The sequence below is a fragment of the Melospiza melodia genome, chromosome 3, assembly GCF_035770615.1.
Source record: "Melospiza melodia melodia isolate bMelMel2 chromosome 3, bMelMel2.pri, whole genome shotgun sequence".
Lineage (NCBI taxonomy): Eukaryota > Metazoa > Chordata > Aves > Passeriformes > Passerellidae > Melospiza > Melospiza melodia.
The window spans coordinates 41,219,307-41,241,235 of record NC_086196.1 but is presented as its reverse complement, the minus strand read 5'-3'; the positions used below and the strand labels follow the sequence as shown (position 1 = coordinate 41,241,235).

The window sequence follows — 21,929 nt, the reverse complement described above, 5'->3', positions numbered from 1 at the left end:
CGTTACCGTCTGTAGCACATCAAGGCACAGAATCACCTGTGTGGCACGCAGCTCCATGAGCCCATCAGCAAACAGAGCAGTCCACAAGTGTCCACTGTTCTCATGCACTTGTGAACAAGGTCTTGGGGGACAGCCAGCATAGGACTGAAGAATAACACAAGCTGTAGTTGTGATGCTGGATATCAAATTTCAGCCAGCATACTCAGGTACTCCCAGGTGGTGCCTGAGAAGAGGAAGCTTTGGGGGCTTCCACAGTTCCCTACTGTCAGCAGAGAACAAAAGTTAAGACTAATTTTTGAAATAATACATAGATATCATCTTTTATTAGGTGTAATAAGCATAATGAAAATATTTATTATAAGTTCTCCTGAATGGATAATATTACACAAAGAATTATGAGCCATTTTATACTAATTGTGTTCTCAACTGTATTTCATTTTGATTTTCTTCCAGCTAGGAAATATTTTTTAAGAGTATTTACATGTTCTTGCCTAATTATTCCTTGTTGCATATATTTTCCCATTGTTTATACTCTACCCATCTCTCAATCTTATTGATCAAGGTTAGGAGACACTCCATAAAAGTGAATGGAGTTAGCTGCTTAAAAAAACCCAAACAAACAAACAAACAAACAAAAAAGCTCCAAACAACCCAGGTGAAGCCCTGTTTCTTTATTAGTTTTAGCTACCAAAAAGGTTTAACTGGAAAATTTTCCACCTCTAATTTGTTGAAACAAAGAACACTTGGCAGGGCTTTTCATAGTACACAAAATTACAAAATTGCTGACGTGTTACAAGCTAATAACCCTCAGTAGTTAAGGATCTAGATGACACTCCTTTTCCACATCACATATTATCCTTTTTTTCACTTAAGAGAATGAATTGAATGTTATAAAGTTAGGTTTAACAAGGCATAAACCTGCAGAATCTTGAGTATACTTAATTGTTTGCAGTATATTGAGGCTTTGAGGCACTGTGGAGTATAGGATGCTGAAAGACACTTTATGATGTGATTTTCTCTGTGAGAGCTTTGGTATGAGTTGGTAAGGGGTGTTTATGCATTTTACAGTTACATATGAAAGTACACACTTTCCATTTTTAAAATACTTAAGAACAGCACATGAACAAAAAAGGAGCCTTTTAGCAACTGTATGATACTTATACTCACACTGCTCCAGCTCAACTCCTGAGGTGCAGGGACATCATATCTGACCTTTCTACACTGGATAAAAAAGCTGGGCCAGTATAGCAGAGCATTTTAAAGTCATAGGTTTTGATACAGCAGAAAAAAATTCCAAGACACCCAAGAAGAAAGCCACACCAGGAGCTTTATCAAACCAGGTCTGCAGGTTGCAGGGGTGGCTTGAAATCCCTTCTGCCTCTGCCCGCTCTGTACTGGCACCAGCAATGGCACAACAGGATTCTTAAGGCTTTACTGGTGTTTCTTGCTTACTCTTGCAAATATTTAGAAATAAATACATTCCACATGGATGAGGAATAGTCAAGATGTTGGCTCTGGTAGGGAGCTTTAATCCCTTCTTTACTCTGTCCTTATCTCTGGCTTAAGTGAATGAATGAAAAATAGAAGCAAAGCTATGAAGTGCTGGCTGACTAATTTACTATTTGGCAGTCATTGGGTAAATGTATTTGACTTTTTGAAAATTCTGCAAAATCTTCAGATTAAAGATGATACATACAAAATGGGATTTTTCTGAGTTTCTTTCCTTCAGGAGGATGATACGTGTTGTTTTGTTTATTGCCAGTTTAATAAGTTTTTCTGAATTTAATTACAATTGTGAAGGTATTTAAAATGCAATGGAATCCACATAAATTCCCCTCATGGGAATGAATGAGGAAAACCAAGGGGTTTTAACATTTGTGCTTTATCTGACCAACCCAAATGAGATCTGAAGATCCAAAATAGAGAAGATAACTTTACTGCAGATGCCAGTGCTGTATTTCTACAAACATTAGAAAAGTTTCCAGCCTTTTCTACTAACATCTGATGACAATATTCTGAAAAACGTAGTTAGTCTGTCAGGTATCTCTGGAATATGAACACATTTTTCCTGGTGCTTATGGGGAAGAGTAAAAATATGTGGGCTTGACATTACCCAGGATCTGATCTTCATAGTTAGGAAGGCAGCAGAAGAAGAATCCCAAGCATATTTCCATAATGGCAGTGGTCCAGCCAAAGCCGTAGGCCCAGCTGAACATATTGACTCCTGTCATCTCAATTTCAGATGAGAACTTTACTGGGTAAATGACCAGGCCCATGATGGAGAACACAGCTGAAGAAACAGGAGAAAACAAAAAAAAAGTTTAACACCCAGCACCACAGCCATCCTCCATAATCCCTGTAGCTAAATCCATTTTTTGAAGGATCTGAAAATAGATCCAGTACCATGAGAGACTTTGATTTTTCATCGAGAGCTCAACTGCACACAGACAGAGACTTGGGTATAGAATCAGCTGAGGAAAATATCAGTTCTGGAATGGATATATCTGCACAGCTAAACTTGACTCCACGTGCTGCCTTACCAGCCACAAACAGCAAGCCTCCAATGCCACGGATGAAGTTGAACCGAAGCGTGTCGATGGCAAACGCTATGATGGCCAGTGCAAAACAGATGACCAGAAGTAGAAAGCCAACCAGGTATGTGGCAGCAGCAGCTCTTCCCCAGGCTGAAATCAGAGGGAAGATGCATTAGAAAGGAACAAAAACAAAGGCTGCTTTTCTCTGGTTAGTAAGTAAAGGTTAATTTTAAAACCTGTGAAAAGTGGATCATCTCCCAAGGAAGAAAGCATGGGGGCTTTCTCTCCTCTTGTAGGTGTGCACTTCAGTTCCACAAGAAATCATGCACTAAGTGCAGAATGCATAAAATTCCAGATTGGTCTTCTCATGCAGAATGAAATGGGGGCTTGGATGCAAGCTTACTGTTTATTTTTAACAATTAAGAATCAAGAGAGAAATGGCTTTAAAGGTGTAAAACTGGACACTGTCCTTCAATAGCAAATATTACTTCAGCAGATGGCATAAAACCAGCTTCCTCTTGTACAGACAAGGAGAATTTAGCTGTCCCTGGAACTGATAAAATCTTCCTTCAAAACAAAGTGTTTATAAAAGCACAACCGATCTGGCAAACTTAAAGGTATGGAAATAGCCCATAAATGTCAGAATTCAGTGATTTCTGTCTTTCGGACCTAGTTTAGGTCTGTGTCCTAAATGGAGCTAAGGATTTGGAATCTGTTTTGTAGGGAAATTGGATCTCTGATTTTGGTCCAAATTTAGAACCACTTCAATTCAAAAAGCTTATTCCGGATATTAATTCTTTCATTTTCAAATTATACATTTTTATTTTATAACATGTAAAAGCAAAGCATATTGCATTGGCATAATACAACTAGAAAAATAATATTTATTTGATATTTCAAGACTTGAGGAGCAACTACTGCTCAAAGTGATCAAATTTTCTGGATGTAGAAAAGCCACTCTGACACATTTTAAATTATGTATTAAACTGAGTAAGCAGTTAAAGTCTGCTATGCATCTACAGATTTCATCCCCTCATCTAAGCCACTATGTCTTTGTCAAGTGTTGGCTTCTAACCAAAAATATGCAACAGCAGTGCCAAAAAATTATCACAGCCCAAACAACCCTGACAATAATTACAACTCAACTTAAATGCAGTGCATGCTGTTCAGTAAAAGTTCCCTCTGAAACTGAGTAAGTAACTATCAATTTGTTTGCTTTAAACATGGAAGTAATAAAATGCAAAGTGTCTTGTCTTCCCTTGACCAGAGTCAGGTAAGCATGAAAGCAAACGACCTGTCCCCAGTGAGTGACAGCTTGGTGTTCGATCTGTCTTTCCCCAGGCCCACATCACCACTACTATTAGGGAAGAAAAATGGATCAGGATTTTCCAGCTATCCTTTTCTACCCCTCAGTCCATCAAAACCAATTTCCCTTTTGTTTGCTTTTGAACATTCTCCCTGCTTTATGATTCCTACTCCATTCTAGCTATCGCACTATATCTTCCGTTTTATTTCATCTCCATTCTCTTTCTTATTCCACAAAGTTTCTGTCTACTTGTAGGGCCTGTTTTCCCAGTAAACAGGCAGCTGCCTGAGAAGACTGAAAGGGACAGCAATTGTGCTCTTACATCTCATTCTGTAGCCCACTGTTTTAGCTCAAACTCCTCTCTCTAGGAGTTTACAGGGGGCTCAGAGGTAGGGTGTGCAGTGTGGAGGCACAGGAGGGGGGACAGCATCTCAGGCAGAGTATCAGAAGAAAAAGTCAAGGAGAGGAATTTCTATACTGCTCAATATACCCCATTGAAGGTGTTCCTATTCCCAGTCTCTCTGTTACCCCTTTAAAACAGCAAAAAAAGGGGCACCTGGCCATAAGAGATGTTTCTCAGCAATGGCGACCTCACTGCTCCTGTATCCAAGAGTTCTGGATACTTCTGGTAAAAAGGTGAAATTACACCTGGTAAAAAGGTGAAATTTCACATCTAGAACTTCTTAAGTGCACAGTTGCTTGTGGTCCAGGCAGAGGAGCAGACTCAGAGCACAGCTGCCTGCCCAGCAAGTTCTGAGACACCAGGAGTCCTGGGGTTCCATCTCCCCTGCTGCCAAAGCTCAGCCCTGCTTCCCAAGAGCAGCTGACGGCAGAGCACCAAGCCCTCGGGTGGGAGCAGCACCTGGGCTGGGGGCTCAGGGAGCTGTGCCTGGTGGCTGCAGACATGTGGGGTGGCACCTTGCCCATGCCAGCAGCTCCCTCCCTCCAGGCTCAGCCAGGTGTTTTTCCTGAAGTAGTGTTCCAAATGCTGTGACTGTATGGAAGCAGATTGGGCGCACGCCCAGCCTGCTGGGCACTGCCCATGTGGCAAGAAGAGACATGCTTGTTGCAGGATGCTTACACCATTTGGAGGCATTGCTCAATCACCTGACAGCCAATTTTCTGGCTCCCCGTTCTACAAAAGAGAAAAAAAAACCCTTCAACGTTGGAAGAAAAACAGCACACAGCTCCAAGACAGTAGAGTGCAAGAAGAGTGAGTCTCTACAGGGTTTTTTTGAAGAAAAGTATTCTGAGTTCATCCGCCCTTTGCAAAAAGCAGCAGCTATCATTACTCTAAGACCACAGTGTGTAATCATCTTACCTTTCTAGAGTTAAAGGTAACAAAGGTTTTGTGCAGCAATAATTGCAATTGTTTATGTATTTCAGATGCTTATTTTATCTTGTGCCAGCCAGGAGTACTAGAGTAGTTTAGTTCTTTACAAATAGAACCAAGACTTAAAATTTCTCAAAAATGTAAGAATTAGAAGAATTGAATTGGTCAAAATACACTGACAAGCAAATGGCTAATTTAGTCCCAAATATTTTCCAATCTTTCAATGTTATGGGGGTTTTTGTCTTTAATATTGAGTAAAAATTTAAATAAATTGTTCTATCTGCAAATCTTCTTCTTAAAAATGTGAACTCCAGGCCAAGGAATCTTCAAGGTGCAACACCAATTCAGTGTATTCTTGGCCTGTAAAGCGAGGGGAGTTAAAAGTGGAAAGGGCCCAGTCCACCTGTCACCAAATCAAAAATTGAAACAGAGGGAGCAGCAAGTTACAGGATATCAAATTGAGTTTGTAAAAATATTTAGCAGTTTTTGAGATCTATTTTCTCAGCCCCAAAAATGGTGGTGATTTTTGGCTATTTAAGAGTTAAAATGCGCTTGTGAGATAAGAAACACATTTATACAAAAGTGTCCTTGAATACCAGCAGCATCGTGTAACACTTTGGTGCCAGTCCCATTTCTCCCTTTTTCAGTTCCTCCATCAGCTGAAAGATCACCAGTGAACACTCTGAAAGGGTTTGTGGGCAGCTACACACCAGTCACTCTTCAAAACTCCTTCTAACTGGCAATTTTCTGAGCAATTTGGTCTTAAACAAGACAATTCCAAAACAGGCAAGAGGAACCCATGTCCTCACACCTGTCTCAAGTGAGTGAGGACAGTGTTTCTGATAGCAGAGCTTTGTATGTCACTCAGCAGGGATTTGTGCGAGTCTGTCTGTCCAAAGTGAATACAGAAAAATGTGACCACTGGAAAATGGAAATAAATGCCTGACGTGTACAACTCCTTGCTTTGTGAGAAGACCCTTGAGCTAATTTAGAGACCAGAAAGAGCCCTCCATGCCCGGACAGAGCTCATGATGTCTTATGAGCTACATAATTAGCTGAGACAGAATTCAATAATAACACAGATTTATTACTCTGCTATTAAAGCTAACTCAGTTTGGAGGCAGCAGGACTACCTCTTGTATTGCACCATACAAACACATTTTGATTATCCTATATCTGGCTGCAGCCATAGGGAAGCTGATGGACTTAATTAGACATCCAGGACTAAGAATATCTCCAGTTTCCTGCCTTCCTGACTTTACTCCCTCGCACATTTTACAGTTTATGAAAGTGTAAACACTGTCGGTGCTTCACACAAAAAGAAACAAACTTTCTTGCTCAGCAGTAAGTTGAGACAAAACTTTGAACCACCTAACCTAGTATTTCCTTAGCCTGTCATCTTCATGCTCCAAAAGTTCCATGCCTCAAAAAAAGGGCTGTTGTGTCTTGAAAATAGCGTATAACCTTTACTTCCTCCATGACAAATACAAATGCCCAAGTTCCTGGTGTATGTGTTTCAAAACATGGGAAAACACAATAACATTCTCATGTTTTTCTTGATCTGGTACTCCACACCACATAAACTGTTGAGCTTCTCCTTGGGTGACATTTTCTGAAAGCAACCCCAGAGAGTTCAGAAGTACCGCTCCTTGTATGATCAATAAGATCATACTTCTCCTAATTTTCCTCTTGGCTTGAAGCTAAATACACAACTAGCATTGGAAAGAAAAACAAGTATTTGTTGTCACAGACACCACCAATTATCTAAAGGTTCTTGCTGACTGATCATTTTCACACTGCAGTGAATTGTGCAGCAATTTGAGGAAGGGTAGCTCTAACTCACAAGAACCAGGGAGGGGTGAAAGAAAATGTAACAGACGTTTTTCTCTATTATCTTTCATAACACTGAGGGAAAGAAACATAAACCCTGCAGTTCTAGCTGCAGTCTTGCAAAGCAACTCTTAGGAGAACTAAAATCTGCAGTGGTAGCAATTCATCTCTGTGTCGTACGTAAGGAGGATATTTCTAGGCTGAGTTTGCAGAGCCCAACCTGTTTAACATCTCTGTGATTAAAGGGAAAGAGTATTATTTTGGAAACAAAGCTGAACTCACTTGAGTTTCTCAACCTGGCGTTCTTTGTCAGGGTGTGGCGAGCACTGCAGAGCACATGGTTCTCTTTGAAAAGGTTCTGCTTTGGCCAGGTTCTACCCATTTCCCTTTGGCTTGTTCTCCTCAAGAAAGTTTCCATGAGACAAGTGCACATGTTTGCAGCAGAACTCATGTTCCCTTAGCATGACTCTTAAGGTGGTCCATCAAACCCATTAACCCACAACTCTACCAGCCAAAGCTGCTGGTGTACATGCACGCCACTATCATCAGGACTCTGGATTTCCTGTGTTACCTGTGCAACAGGACACAGTGCAAAATCCTGTCTTCTGGAAATACTGACTCTGTAACATGCCAGCTGTGGGGAATTTCTGTGCTCTTTCTGGAAACAAATGCACGCTGTAATCTCTGCAATTGTTTGCTGATCACGTGAGTTGGCATTGAAATACCAGTGTGCATGTGTTTGTATACAGCCAAGATAAATCAGAAACCATCAAAAGCAGCTTCTTTTGAATAAACTGCATGTGCAGACTGAAAGCCATTGACTGAAAATTATTTCAAAGGAAGTTTGTACAACTGAGAAGAAGATCACACATTAGTCATAGATAATTTATGAACAGAATAAAAGGAGGAAAATAATATCAAAGGTATGATTACATATGTACTATTTTCTGAGTTTCTCTCTTCATTGCATCTGAATCTTCATTCAGAGAACTTCATTCTCTGTATATCTTTCATATGGGTAGTCAATACTGGAGGATTTTTTTGGTTGAAATTTATATCTTTTGCAATGGAATACAGTATTTTTAGTCTTTCTGTATGACATCTTCTTTGGTAACTCTGTTCTTTTCCCCCTAGAATTACTTTATTAGAATTCATCAGCTGTTAATATGGATTTCTCTTTTAATAACAGAGTATTATCTCATGAAAGTCATTTTTGTGTAAGCCAGAACCAGCTTTTATCTTGCCACTATTTAAAAGACAACCATGGAAACAGAATGACCTATTTAGGTTCACATTAGGATAATGTCATGGCCAAAGTTTCTCAAGGACTAGTAACAGGTCCCATATAAATGAGAAAGGATTAGGACACTAGGACAATTACCCCATAATAAGGATTTTAGATGACAACATTAAGGAAAAGAACCTTTATGAGTAGTTCTTCTATCAATAAAACATAGTATACATTAGCAGAAGGTAGTGTTTTGTCCATAGCTGTATGATAAAATGATAGCTCAGTGTGGCTTGCTGGGCTTTACCTCCTTTAAAGGAAAAACCTATTAATTCCTCACCCCTGACTTCACCCACAAACAAACACAGGCAAAACCTTTATGTAATCTGCAACCCTCCTTTCTTACTGAGGCAAGCAATTAAACTTAGAAGCGATTGTGAGTTGAATTTGAGGGGAGGAGCAGTTACGTCTTGAGGGAGTGGTTCAAATTCATCTCATCATAAGCTCAGGCGTGTACAGGCTTGACTTAGAAGCTGCCTTCTGCAAATCCTGCATTAATGAGGGCTGCTCCCTGATGCCTGCTTAGTGCTGGGAAAGCAGAAGGGGCAGAAGGGGTAGAGCCATCATCAAAGGCAGCACCAAGGGAGTAAGTTAGATATTAAATATAATGCACAGGCACTGCCTCGAAATTAAAGGTTTGCTCACAAGAGAGTCAGGGAGTACCCTTATCTCACATTCTCTTCAGAAGCAGTTGCACACACTGGGAAAATCTCAGGATTAAAGCTCAGCCTCATACACTTTATTGCTATAACATTTTTGCCTCTTATTTTTTTCCTATTTATTTTTAATTAAAGCAGGATTACTTATACTTGGATGTGTACATGGGGTTTGGGAGGGTCAGGTAAATAAAATAGGTAAGGTATTGATTAATCGGTTCATTTACATAAGCTAAATTAATGAGAATAGCAAGATGTACTTGCTCCTTAATTACCCCTGAGTGGGTTGAAATATTTAATGTGAATTAAACAGCACCAATTTCCATGATAATACAGGCTATGAACTAGGACTTTTAATCAAAACAGTAGAGTGGAACCTTTTTTTAAAAAGTTCTTTTCAAGTTTTATATTCCCAATAGTCATTTGGGACTAATGAACACTGAATTTACATCTTATTTCCATGTGCACCAAGAATTGTTGTCACTCTTGATCTGCAGTTTTCATGCTGTGAGCAAATTTTGTTCTGAAACCTTAATGAAAATCACCTTTTGCACTAGGGAATTCCCCACTAACAGACAGCAGCTGTGAACCCGGATCTGATTTTCTGATAGAAGCAAAATTTTACTATTTGCAAAATAAAACCCTCAGAATATAAGCAGAAGTCATGCTTTGTACTCATAAAAATACATTGAATTTATTTACTCTTCTTGTTAATGAAACAGCTTTTACAATTCATCCTGAAAATCTTTGTCCCTTTCTGCTTTCTGCTGATGAGGTTGTTAAATGAACTGCACAGAGACTTGCTATTTTTCTGGGGCCTGATTTGGGCACAGCACGCATATGTCAGCACAGTAGGTGACATTAGATGTACTCAGTTTCAGATTAGTAATTCAGCAGGACTGAAGTGTTATTTAGTACTAGCAGAAGGAAGCCAGATACCTCCGGAACACAGGCTAGTGTCAGCACTCCACCAGCTACTTTGAGTTCCTGGGAATTTTTGAGCAATGAGTTATTTTGTAATGGTACTTGATGAAGAAGAAACATGGCATTACAATGCTCACTGAGTCAGTGTGTTTGAAGTGCCTCAGAACAGCACAAGCTGCCAGTAAAAAGTGATACAGAAACGTGAAAGAATGTTCTGAGAGTTTTGTTTCTTTTGCTGTTTAACACCTTCTCAATTAAGTAATATGTTTAAACCTACACTGGAATATGAAATGCATCTTGCAGCCCTTATCACTGCTCAGACTATGGAGATGTTACAGAAATGCTGTATTAGACTGCCTCAATAAACAAGAGGAACAGATGAAGTGAAGAGGATTGAGAGTTTGGCCACAAGTTTCCACATGCTGTCAGCAGAGATGCCTCCTATGTAAGTGACTGGAATCCTCTCTTCAGGACTTCAGGGCCTGAAAATGAAAAATGTGTTGAGGATCTCCTCAAAATCCTCAGCACCAGCAGTTCCTGTCTCCTGATGGGCAGATGAGAATGTTCCACATGACTGCTATTTTTCCACATAATCTTACCGTAATTATTAAGGGAAGGCTGGATAACAAACAGTGGGATTACACGTGCAATTGCTCTCTGGAGTGTTAATTGCTCAAGAGCATTACTCTTATTTAGAAACTAATCTGATTAAATGAATCTGCCACAGAAATTATAAAAGTACAATCTCTAAAACTACAAGGGAAAGTAGACAAGAAATTGCAGATAAGGCATAAAAATTTTCATGGTAATTAAATGCTCTGGCCTTGATTCCCTTCTCTTATACCTGTTCAGAAACAAGGGAGTGTCTTCAATAAACTGGGGAAAAATCAAATGTTTTCTTTCCTTCTTGCATCATTCCTTACAAACACCGTTGTGATTTTTTCATTAGCTATATGTTTAAAACTGTATTTTTTTCTCATTCTAAGCTTTGAATAATTATTGACTATTCTACATTATTCAGTAACTAATCTTGTAATCTCATTTCTCACTGCTTAATACCAGGGAACATTACACTTTAAGGAAAATGATGTCTTAGGAAATCATATGCTTCTCTACACACTGTAATTAAAACTACAGACAACCACTTTGTATAAATATAAGTATTTTATGCTACAATACAGCAGGAACAGCAGCAGCCTTTTGTTTTTATTTCACCCTGTGCCAAAGGAGTCGAGGTTTGCCCTTTAATCCAGGCCATGTACAGAGCAGAGCTGGGCTCCATCCTGGGCTCTCCCACAGGCTTCTTGATCTGCTCAGAAACCTCCCCAGCCTCTTTCCCAGCTGCAAAGACACTTTTGCAAAACTACATGGATGTTGCCAAATTCTGAAAGCTGTTAAGTGCAGAACCTTGACTACAGGAAAAATCTGCAATAAAGGCCTGGTGACTTGAGCTGGTCCCTCCTTCAAAAGCACAGCTACTTGTTTACTTCATTTCTGTTTTGATGTACAGACGCCCTCAGATACCAGAGAGACACTGGGACATCTTGTTTGTCCTCCATCTGCTGTATCCCACCCTGTCCCTCTGAAAATATCCCCATGTCACTCTGCTCAGGGTGCTTGCTTTATCTTGGGGCAAGTAAGAATTTCCCCATGCCGGGATTAGGTGCTGGCTGTCAGATGTGATGGGAATGTGGGGGAAGGAGAAAGTTTTACGCAGGTAGTGTGGCAGTGGCAAAACTTGGTGCTTGGTCTGTCCTGTGCCCTGGGTGTAATGAGCCACTGCTCTGATGGAGGAGGTCATTTCCCAGAGGGAGAGCTGTGTGGCCAGCAGTGCAAGGCCAGTGACGGCTGTAGTACCAAGAGACAGACTTTGGAAACTGATCCCAGCTACACCATGTAACCCTGCTGTTGTATCACTACTTGGGCATTTTTAGTAAGTGATTTCCATTTTGTTCTTTCTCCAGGATAATAAATGGTGCTTCACTGTAGCAAAAGATTCCATGGAAACAAAGCTTGGTATCAGCAAAATGGGGGGAGAAATCTACTCATCAATGGGGATGCAGAATATTTATTTTCTCAAAAGGATATTACTTTTGCAACATTTCCTTCTTTCACTTATCCTGTAGCCATACTTATCTGCTGTCATATTTGAAGTAGATTTTGTTCATTATAATCACACTATACTAGCCTTCTTATCTTGTAATATTGCATTCATACTCATAGACCAAAATAAAACTGGATATCTAGAACATAGTTGCCCATTATTTGCCTAGAAGACAAGCTGCACAAAGGGGTCCCTTCCAGATGGTAAAAGCATTCATCCCTCCACTAATCTCCACAGCTACAAACCCCTCCACACATCCCAGGAGAAATCTATAATAGAATATTATGATGTGAAAATAACCGAACATGTGGATTTCACTTGCCATATGGAAATGCCTTTTCCTGATTTTTTTTCCCCAAAATCTGTTTGCACTATGCAAATAAGATGACCTCATCAACATACACTTTAAAATTTCAGTTGCTCTGATGGCAGCATCTGCAAATGGAAGAACTGCAAGGCTGGATGGAAGATAAGAAGGGACAAGTGTAGTCACAAGTTTTTCACCCTTTGTGCATCACATTCAGACAAATAAAATCAGTTCTTTCTCCCCACATTATTTATCTTTATTATGTATTTACCTACACATGTTTAAACGTCTTCAAAGCCTGCAGTGGAATAAATTACATACTGAAGAAATGTCTCAGGTCTGCAAGACACACCTTGTTCAAGACAGGTAATACAGCCAAAGAACAAGAAAAACAAAGGAGTGCTGTGCCAGCATCATGATGGGGTTTAACCTGTGCATTTTCTTTGTAAGCTCATCCACGTCCACAGAAGTACATTCCAAATTGCTCATTATCTATCTAAAAAGTCCTAATCTCTCTTTGTATATGTTCAAGCATGTCATCAGCTTGAGCCCTTTGTTTTTTCAAGTGCAAGAACAATGAAGCGCAAGAGCAATGAATCTCGCAGTCCCTCATCCTAAACTTCCTGCATTTTGAGTAAGTGTCTAATGCACTGGATATTTTCTCCTAGAAAGTTTTATTTATTTGAACTAAATATGTTTGAAAAGCAATAGTCTTTGATAAGGTCTACATGAGTGTCATATGCTTAAAGCAGACGATCTGAAGTCTTGGAGAAGACAACAGAGTGTATAAACTCTTCATATTCTCACTTTCCACAGAGCTCATAAACTTTGCAAAAGAGCAGGGGTTAGCAGATGCTTTCACAAAAGGGTAAGTGTACCAGTGGAGTTACTCCACTGCCTTTTCAAGAAAAAAGAAAAAAAAATTAAATCAAAACCTCTGAATTGCACTGATGCAGCCAATGAAAGAGTCAACCTTCTTCCCTTCCAATATAATCAACCTCAGTGACATTGGGTTTTTGCCTTTCAACTGCATAAACATATCTTGAGCCAAACAACCGAGATTCAAGGGAAATTATAAACATTGCACGTGCAGAATTTGATTTGAATTTGCACATTATAATTAACAGCTTGCAAGGATGTTGCAATTACATCTAATTATGATAGGATGAAGATGACTGTAGTGGATTAAGATAACTACACTGTCCAAGTCATGTTGACAATATTTGCTGGCAGCTGCTGGGGTACACATACATACAATGTTTATCAGTGAAACCACCCCTGCAGGAGGGCCAGATTTCAGAACCTACCCAGCCAGTGGCAGATTAAGCAGGGAAGCTGAGAGTGAAGGTCAGAAGAAACAAGACGGAAACTGTGGAACAGAGATCTCATCTCGGGAATGCTGTAAAACATTTCTGTCCTTTAGGTTTACATCACATCTTTGTCTCTGTGCTCAGGAAGGCGTGTAATTACACTTTGTTTAACCAGCACTGTGTTTAGCTTGGCACAAAGTTAAACGTCCCACAGAACATGATGCTGAATGCTTGTTTTCCACGACCTTTCTGGAGCACAGTAGATAAATTTAATCCCAGAATTACTAAAAGCCTCTATTTCGTCACAAGGCAGGTACAATCAGGCTCAATACAAGAAGACCTGCATGCTCACAAATGAGATGCTCTCATGGCCTGGTCTTTTGGGTGGAATCCAAGACCAGCATCAGCCACCTCTGCCTGCATGAGAAAAAGTGGGAGTTACAAAAGAAAAATCCCAACCCTGCATTACTGAGCAAGGAAAAATGGAGAACAGGATTGGATCTGAGCACATCCCACCTCTGTCAAGAAGGAGTCTAAGGGAAAGGTCTGGAAAAGATGAGGAACGTGACATGAGTTTGCAGCCTTAGCAGCCAGGTCTACTTCTGGGTCAGGGATAACTCACCCCCTGAAGGGCAAGGTCTGCATTTTAATGGCATAATCTGGCAAAGGAGAAGCCTGGCAGCATAACCCACTCTTACCTGCCCTTTGCATACTTTGCTTACATACAGCCTTCACATATTCTCCCACTGGCTAGGTGACTCCCTTGTGCCAGACATATCCAGGAAATTTTGTCCAGGAGGACTTTGAGGATTTGCTTAGTCTTCCTGGGTATTTAATCACCTTGAAGATCTCAGGTGATAGATGCATGCCTAATGAGGGCACAAACAGCATTTCTAATGCTTTCAGAAGAGTCAGTGGACTCTCCAATGTACCCACTGGATAACGTTCTGCATGTGTGTACCAAGTCCACAATGTGTACCAAGTCCAAGTGTAAAAAGTGGATGTGATTCATGGTAACCCCAGACGCTGCAGGACAGTCCACACAGAGGATGACCTCCCTGCTTTGTCTGTAGATGCTGTCCAGTTTCCAGGGAAACTGTGCATACAGCTGCAGAATTTAAAACTATCAGAGTGAGGCAGGATAAGGAAGGAAGTGAAATGCCAAACACCTATCTTAGTCCCAGAAGTAAGGAGAAATTTCTCTTGTGTTATCAAGAGAAACAAGGTGAAACATCTCAGTGTTTTCTGTCCAGTTAAAGCTGGCATTCACAGCATTCTCCAGGGCCTAACTTGGAGATTCAGAGGAGGGCTCGCTTTTCAGGAAACTTAGGAGGAAATTCAGGACTGAGAGCCCTCTACTAAGCATCGTGTGCTTTCTCCTTCTCTCACGTGCCATGTGGCAGAGGCCCGTTTGCTGGCTTGATTTACACCCAGCCACAGAGATGATGCTGGAGCAATGAGAGCAGGGCTGGATGGTGATGCTCAGAGGAGCTGGTCATGCCTGGAGCCCTACACTCACAGAGGCCTGCTGCAATTAACTCATTACAGCTGAATTCTGTGCATAGAAGGTAGAGTTTCATGACATACAATAAACCTTCAGGAACAATTTTGAAGTGCTGTAATAAAAGATCCCTGAGATTTCTTCAGCAAGTGCTTTTACTCTTATTTTTAACAAGAAGAGATGAGATTCTGAGGCCTAGAGAAAAGGTTCTTCCTTGTAATTTGAATGAGCATAAATTTTAAGAACTCTTGAACTTCCATTCCAGTTCAAGCTAACAGCCCTTCGTTCACTATTACTTGCTTCAAACCATGGCCAATAGCAAATATACAGAAAAAAAAAAAAGAAATATAAAAAAGAAACAGAGCATATCCAGAGTGACCCTTGTCTTGGGCCATTCTCCCACAGTTGTGGTTTACGTCTTTTCAAGCTGAAGACTGCACCCAGGTCAACATGTTTAATAGCATGCTTCACCAAAACTTAGTATGAACAAGAAATCCTTTCATCTTTTAAAGCTTTCTTTCATAATCACAAGGCGACTCTTTCACACGACCCACCTACCGGAGCTGTTTCAGGGCAGCATTCTGCCGCCTGACACTCCCTGGGAATATCTTGCTGCCATCTTACATTTTTACCTCCCTGTTTCTGGCACTCAGTCCTGCTTGTCACACTAATGCCAGGCTTCCCCACACAACTTGTTGTTTGGATGTTTGATCACCGGTAGCCGTTAAGTTTTGAGAAGCAGTGATTAGTGAGAAGAGGTACCAGGTTCTTCTGAGAGAGGAAAAAATTCTGTATTATTTTTTGCACCGGTACCATACCATGCATGAGTTTTCATGTATTATGTAATCCTCTGGGCTCTTTTCTGCACAGGGGTGTGAGGACATTTTATTTCTTCACCTGGTTAGTCAAAAGCCTCGGTGTACTCAGCGACAGTTCCTACTCCCTGTGGCTTCATATATAAATGCCAGCTATTGGGTGATACATTTAGGAGACCTGTGGGAAGGTGACCTGGGGGATGTGACCCAGGTGATGTGACCCACTGCTTCAGAGCCTGCTCCCCGCCACCCCTGTCGGCGCTTACCGTAGCCCATGAGGGACTCGCAGCTCCATTGCCCGCCCTGGTCACCCCTCCTGCAGATCTGCCAGAGCGACGCTTGCAGCACGTAGGGCAGGGTCTGCGACTCCAGCCAGCCCCAGCCCGCCAGAGCGATGATGCCGAAGATGACCCCGATGCCCAGGAGCAGGGGCAGGATCCATCTGCAGCGCGTGTAGTCCAGGCCGTACTTCACCATGGCTGGGGGAAGGCGCTGGCAGGACAAGGCCTCTCTGCCTCAAGCTGGGAGCGATGGCCGCCTCTGCTCAGCTCCTGGAAAGGCGCTGCCGGCACCTGAGAACGCCTGTGCAGATGTTGGGGAAAGGCTTTTCAGCCAGGACAGACACAGCAGAGAGGGAGGGAGGGAGGGAGGGATGGAGGGAGGGAAGGAGCTCCACCTAGATTCAGATGAGTAAGAGCCGCCACTGAGCAATAACCAGTTGAGCTGGGGAGAAGCTTCGAGGCTGGGTTTATCTGTGAGATCTTCTCTGCCCTGCTGACTAGGTAACAAATCAGGAGATGTTTACCCTCAGCATTTAACACTTTCCTTCCTGACATCCCCACCAGCTGCTGTGATTACACCTTTCCATCTTCTGAGGGATTTGCATTATGGCAGGAGAAAGCAGAGACGAGAGGGAACTGTTTGCACTACATGGTGAAGGTTTCTGAGACTTGCCACCTGGAGGCTGTGAGCTGCCTTTCTAGGGCTCCATTTAAAAATAAAATCATACCTTATTTTTTTACCTTATTTATGAGTATTAAAGAAATTCCCATAGCTGTTATAAAGCTAAGGCAATAAAGAATGTCACTTTTGGCTCTTCTCTTTCTGGAGCATAGGTACAGAGGAAAATAAAACTGTAGTATCATCTGGATATAGCCTTATGGGAGAACAAAAGCTGAATTGTGATTTGACTGAGCCTCAACTGACAAACCCTCCCAGAGTGTGGATCTGGCCGTACAAGCACTGCCTGGGGCCTGTCAGAGCCTGTCTGCAGCTGCTGGGAGTGCGAGGCAGGGATGAGCCATCACCTCTCTGTGCCCTGGGAGGACACCCAGCCCAGTGCCGGGCAGAGCTCCCTGTCTGTCGGCTCAGAGGCGATATTGCCATGCTCCCTGCACTCTCCCTTTGAACTAACACGTGCTACAGCCTAGTATTTTGATAGGGCCCAATTACATTTATGTCTGGAAGCCACTGTAGGCCTTAATCAAAGCTGGTTTGTGTGAAACACAGTTAAGCCCAGAGGATGCAAAGTATCCTTTGCTCCCATGGTGAATTTTGTCAGGTAGGGCTGCATCCAAGTACTGACCTCATTTGCTCAAAGGAATTTGTTATGGTATTGCAGCTCTCATGGTGCAATGTGACAGCTATGAACTGTTTGTGAACTGCACAGCACTTTTCTGAATTAATACTCATGAATCAATAATGGCCTAAATAAAGGAAATTAATAATTTACATTGCATGGATACACTGTGCCTGAAGAGGTATTGAGCTTGAACCAAAGTGGAACATCCACAGCAATGAGCTGCAGCACAGTGAAGCAGTAACTCCATGAAGAATTAGATTTGAAGAAGTAAATTTGATACCATGCCTTATCTCTCATCAGATACCTTATTTGCCTGCTGGTAGATTAGCAGTGGTGTGGCTGCCTTATCTCTCATTCTGGCCAGATGAAGCATCCTGCCAGCAGCTTTCCTGTGGCACAGACAGTCCAATATCCCTGTGGCTGTGAGAGGTCCGTCACTGGTATCCAACAGGCCTCTGGGAGAGCAGGAGACATTTTTACTGTTTTGAGTTTGAATATTGCTGAAAGCTACAGGCAACTATGAAGACACCTCAGCTTCTGGTTTGAGGTGGAAATAAGGGACAATCTCAATGTTGTTTTTTTTTTTCCCCTGTAAAGTAAACTTTACGGAACAACCATTTCCGTAGAATTGAATGTATCTTCCATTGTAGCCCACATTTGTGCTATCCACAGGTGCCAGGTAGGCACTTACTGAAGGATTTGTCATCAGTTTCTATTACAGCTCACCTGTGGATGGATGCATGCTGTCACAAATGTTACCATTTGCAAGGTGATACCACAGAGAACATTATCATGTTGTGAAAGAAAGGTGAGTCGTGTTCTGTCACCCCAAATGTTTCTGTGTCTTTCCCACATTTGTCATCCTTAAGCAACTCAGAATTACAACCAATCTTCACATTCAGTAAAAGGGTAATTTGAGATGTCTTGAACAGTAGAGAGGGACATACATCCAACGGTAACAAAATTTTGTATCTATCTCACGTAATTCTGATACTTCTATGAAAAACAGGGAAAAATGATCGGAAACTTTAAGTGAAGTGATGACTAACCTTCACCATGCTTCATCTTTTACAACGTATAAGCTGTGTTTACATGAAAGCAAATGCTTGTTCTCCTTCTCCATTATCTGTGGATAGAATCTCCTGGTTAACACCAACATCATCTATCAAAAATGAAGATACATTACCAATGTTAAAACTTTTAGATTGTCGCGCACTTTCTTCACCTAAAAATATTGCTAATGAATCTTCATTATTACTTGAGGTAACCAGGTAAGCAGGAGGATATTGATAAAGCAAACAACTCTACAGCATTAGAGTTAGAAATAAAAATATGCCTTTTTCAGCCAAGACACAAATGGTTTTCTTGGAAGAAAAGTGGAAGAAGAAGCTAACAAATCATTGGCAGTGTATTTTCGTTCACCTTTAGTCTCTGACTGGTCAGCTAAGCTGTATAAATGACTGGATTGGCATAAACTGACTGGCTGTGGTGCATGATCATGACTTTTGCAGCAAGAACATTTTCATTCTCTTATAGTCACACTGCTTATAAACAAAAAGTCCCCAGAGTTTGAATTTAAAAAGCTTTGCTAAAATTGTTTTATGATCTGTTCTCTTGTTTGCTATCTTACATCTAACAAGTCACTCTGAGCATAAATTTCATAACTCTTACTACTATCTTTATTAACCTACTTACAACCATAGGACCTTTTCTTTTGCCGGTAATGCCAGTCTACTGTTTCCCTTTGGAAAGGGCTGCACTGCAGTTATTGTTACAGCCACAGCCCAAACAGTGATGCAACTCAGTCAGCCAAATTGTACCTTGTGGTCACTCCCTGGGCAGTAAGGCAATAGTGTTCTCCATGGGACTAATATTTCATCCATAGCAAGCACAGGTAGAAAAAGACCTGTAGACATCATTGTAGAAACCATCACGTAGAAATACATTCTGAACAAGACCTGACTTTACATCTTTGCAAAATAAAAACACCCTCCTGCAGAAATGCGCACAGTTGAGATCTTGTAGTTCTGCTGCACCAACCCTTTCTGAGGAGCTCTCCTGAGGTGGCCAGGCACTGTGACTGCTCCATGATGCTTATGATGGCCTGGGGAATGGTGGGATTCTCAGTCCTGCTGCTGTGCACTTGGGAAAGCTTTCCTCTATCTGTCACACAGGAAAGCTCTGCAGATGTTGGATATTTCCTCTGTTCACCAATTGCTGAGGAAAACTCCCACAGGGTTTTGTTAAGATTTTTAGCAAGAGTCATCCAAGACCAGCTTGCTGCAGGGCCTCTGAAGCCTGCCCCACATGCAGCACTGTGTGGCTCTTGTCAGTAAAGCAGGCTTGCCTGGACAGGACAAAGGCTTAGGCTTAAAAGGCCTTTCTTCCTCTCCTTAGCAAGGCTACATGTGCAAACCAATAAGTGCTAACACCTGAGATGCAAACATGGGGCGGCATCCAGGACTGTAATTTATGTGAGCAATTTGAGACTGTATTGGGAAAACAGAAATACGGAGAACACAAGATTAGGAAAGTACAAAGACTCTGTGTGCCTGAGCATGGATTTGTCAGCTAGTTTTTGCTCAAGGACACAATAAGTTATATGGTGGAACAAGGTTTAATCCCCAGAAATTTCCTACAGAGGCTCTGTAGAAGTTTAATCAGTTCAGTCAACTCCCCCTTCTCCAGTCAAAAGGCTGAAATCAAGGGTGTCCTGTAAACCAGATAATCAGTGATGAGCTGAGATGGCCTCTGGACACTTGTAACCATTGTGAGTGACTGTATTTTCCTTGAGTGGCTGTCAGGAGCACAAGCTTTCTGGTGAGTACACAGAATCATAGAATGAAACAATCATAGCACATTGTGTACAGGGATTTTATGAACTCACGGGTAAGCAGTTAGAGTGGTACAGCACAGTCCTGTTATGCATATGGGATAATTTTACTAAAGCTACTTTCTTTGGGCTCCAAAATTTCTCTGTGGCATAGGTAAGCTAACTAAATCCTTGTGCTGTTGTGGTGGATCATAACAATAACTCCTTGTAAAGCATAAAGCTCAGTTGCCTTAGGAGAGGAATAAAATCAGCTTCACTTAGAGAATTCCCTGGTGCCACAGCCTTGCTACTTACAGTTCTCTGTCAAAGAAATGGCTTTTATCTGCTCTGCCTTATGGGTCAGCTGGGAATAGCTACTTGTTTAAACACTCTGAGATTTACAGATAGGACATGCATGCTAAGCATGTCTTAAGGGGTTTCAGCCAGCAAATTTTCACTTTGGGATTCTTCAGCCAAAAGAAGGATTTTGCTGAAACTAATGTGTTACATGGAAATGATGTCTTCAGTTTTTAACGTTTGATGTGAAATTGATTTGACAAGAGGGCTAAAATTAAAACAGAAGTATCCTAGCAACATTTTCAACTTATTGTCTTATTACCAAATGCCAATTATGATTTTCCCAAGTTTTGTTTTGTGCATTGTTTTGTATTTCTATTTCAAATCAGAAATTATTTTTCATGTACAAAAATTCACCTAAATTATTTTTTTCTTTATAAGTTCTGATTATTTCGTGTTGTAAGGGTTTGCTTAAATCATCTCCAAAGAGAGCTTAAAAATAGACTATTTCCTGAAAAGGGACTGTAGTGGCCACAGGTCAGCTCCTGCTCCTGCCTCCATGTGTATTCAGGACTGTGACCATCAAACCAGCCTACTTCAATCCATGATCATTTCCCAGGACAGCACACTGTAGGACAGGACCTGCCTAGCTTTTATGTTCAGTTTCATCTGAATGCTCACTCCAGACCTTTCTGGGCCCTCTCAACCTCAGTGAACACTGATTTCCAAGGTATCAACTTGAGTTTTTGCAAACTTTGATGCTTATATTCTATATTCTATATTCTTATATTCTTATATTCTATATTCGTGAAAACTTTGTGAAAAATAGCATATATTGTCCCTATTCCCATGAATAAACAAAAAGCAGCAGCCATACCAGCTCTCCTCACGTTATTCAATCCTGCAAAGATGGACCCGTGAGGAATAGAATTCATTTCTCTGTATTAATTATGTTATGTAATGCATAGTTCTTATCACAAATTATTATTTATCTTGTTTATAGCTGTAATATTTATATTATAAAGCTTCAAGCATTTCTGTGTGTTTTTCTACAGTCTTTATTATAAATACCTTATAATATATAGGGTATTATATAAAAAAACTTTATTAAATTTATGCATTCAAAAATCCCAATTAAAAAATCCTTTGGATTATTCTAAAAATTCTCAAGTAATTTAAATGTAATTTTACATAGGCCAAATTTGAGAACATTAGATTTTTGCCTGGAATTTCTAGATGTCAAGCTTCGTATGTGGTGCAGCTTTGCCCACACCTTGGGACACCAGAGAATCCCAGACAGAAGGCTGCTTTCTGTACCACTGCAGACCTG

At 41.0% G+C, this 21,929-nt stretch overlaps 1 protein-coding gene across 1 annotated transcript; it reads right to left on the bottom strand.

Moving 5' to 3' along the window:
• Positions 1-641: 641 nt before the first annotated feature.
• Positions 642-16,539, bottom strand: LOC134415724 (p53 apoptosis effector related to PMP-22-like). Its single transcript, XM_063151463.1, has 3 exons — positions 16,175-16,539; positions 2,541-2,684; positions 642-2,290 (listed from the first exon to the last, which is right to left on the bottom strand). Exons 1-3 carry the CDS (start codon positions 16,383-16,385, stop codon positions 2,076-2,078), a joined length of 570 nt encoding a protein of 189 aa, XP_063007533.1. The 5' UTR covers positions 16,386-16,539; the 3' UTR covers positions 642-2,075.
• Positions 16,540-21,929: the final 5,390 nt, after the last annotated feature.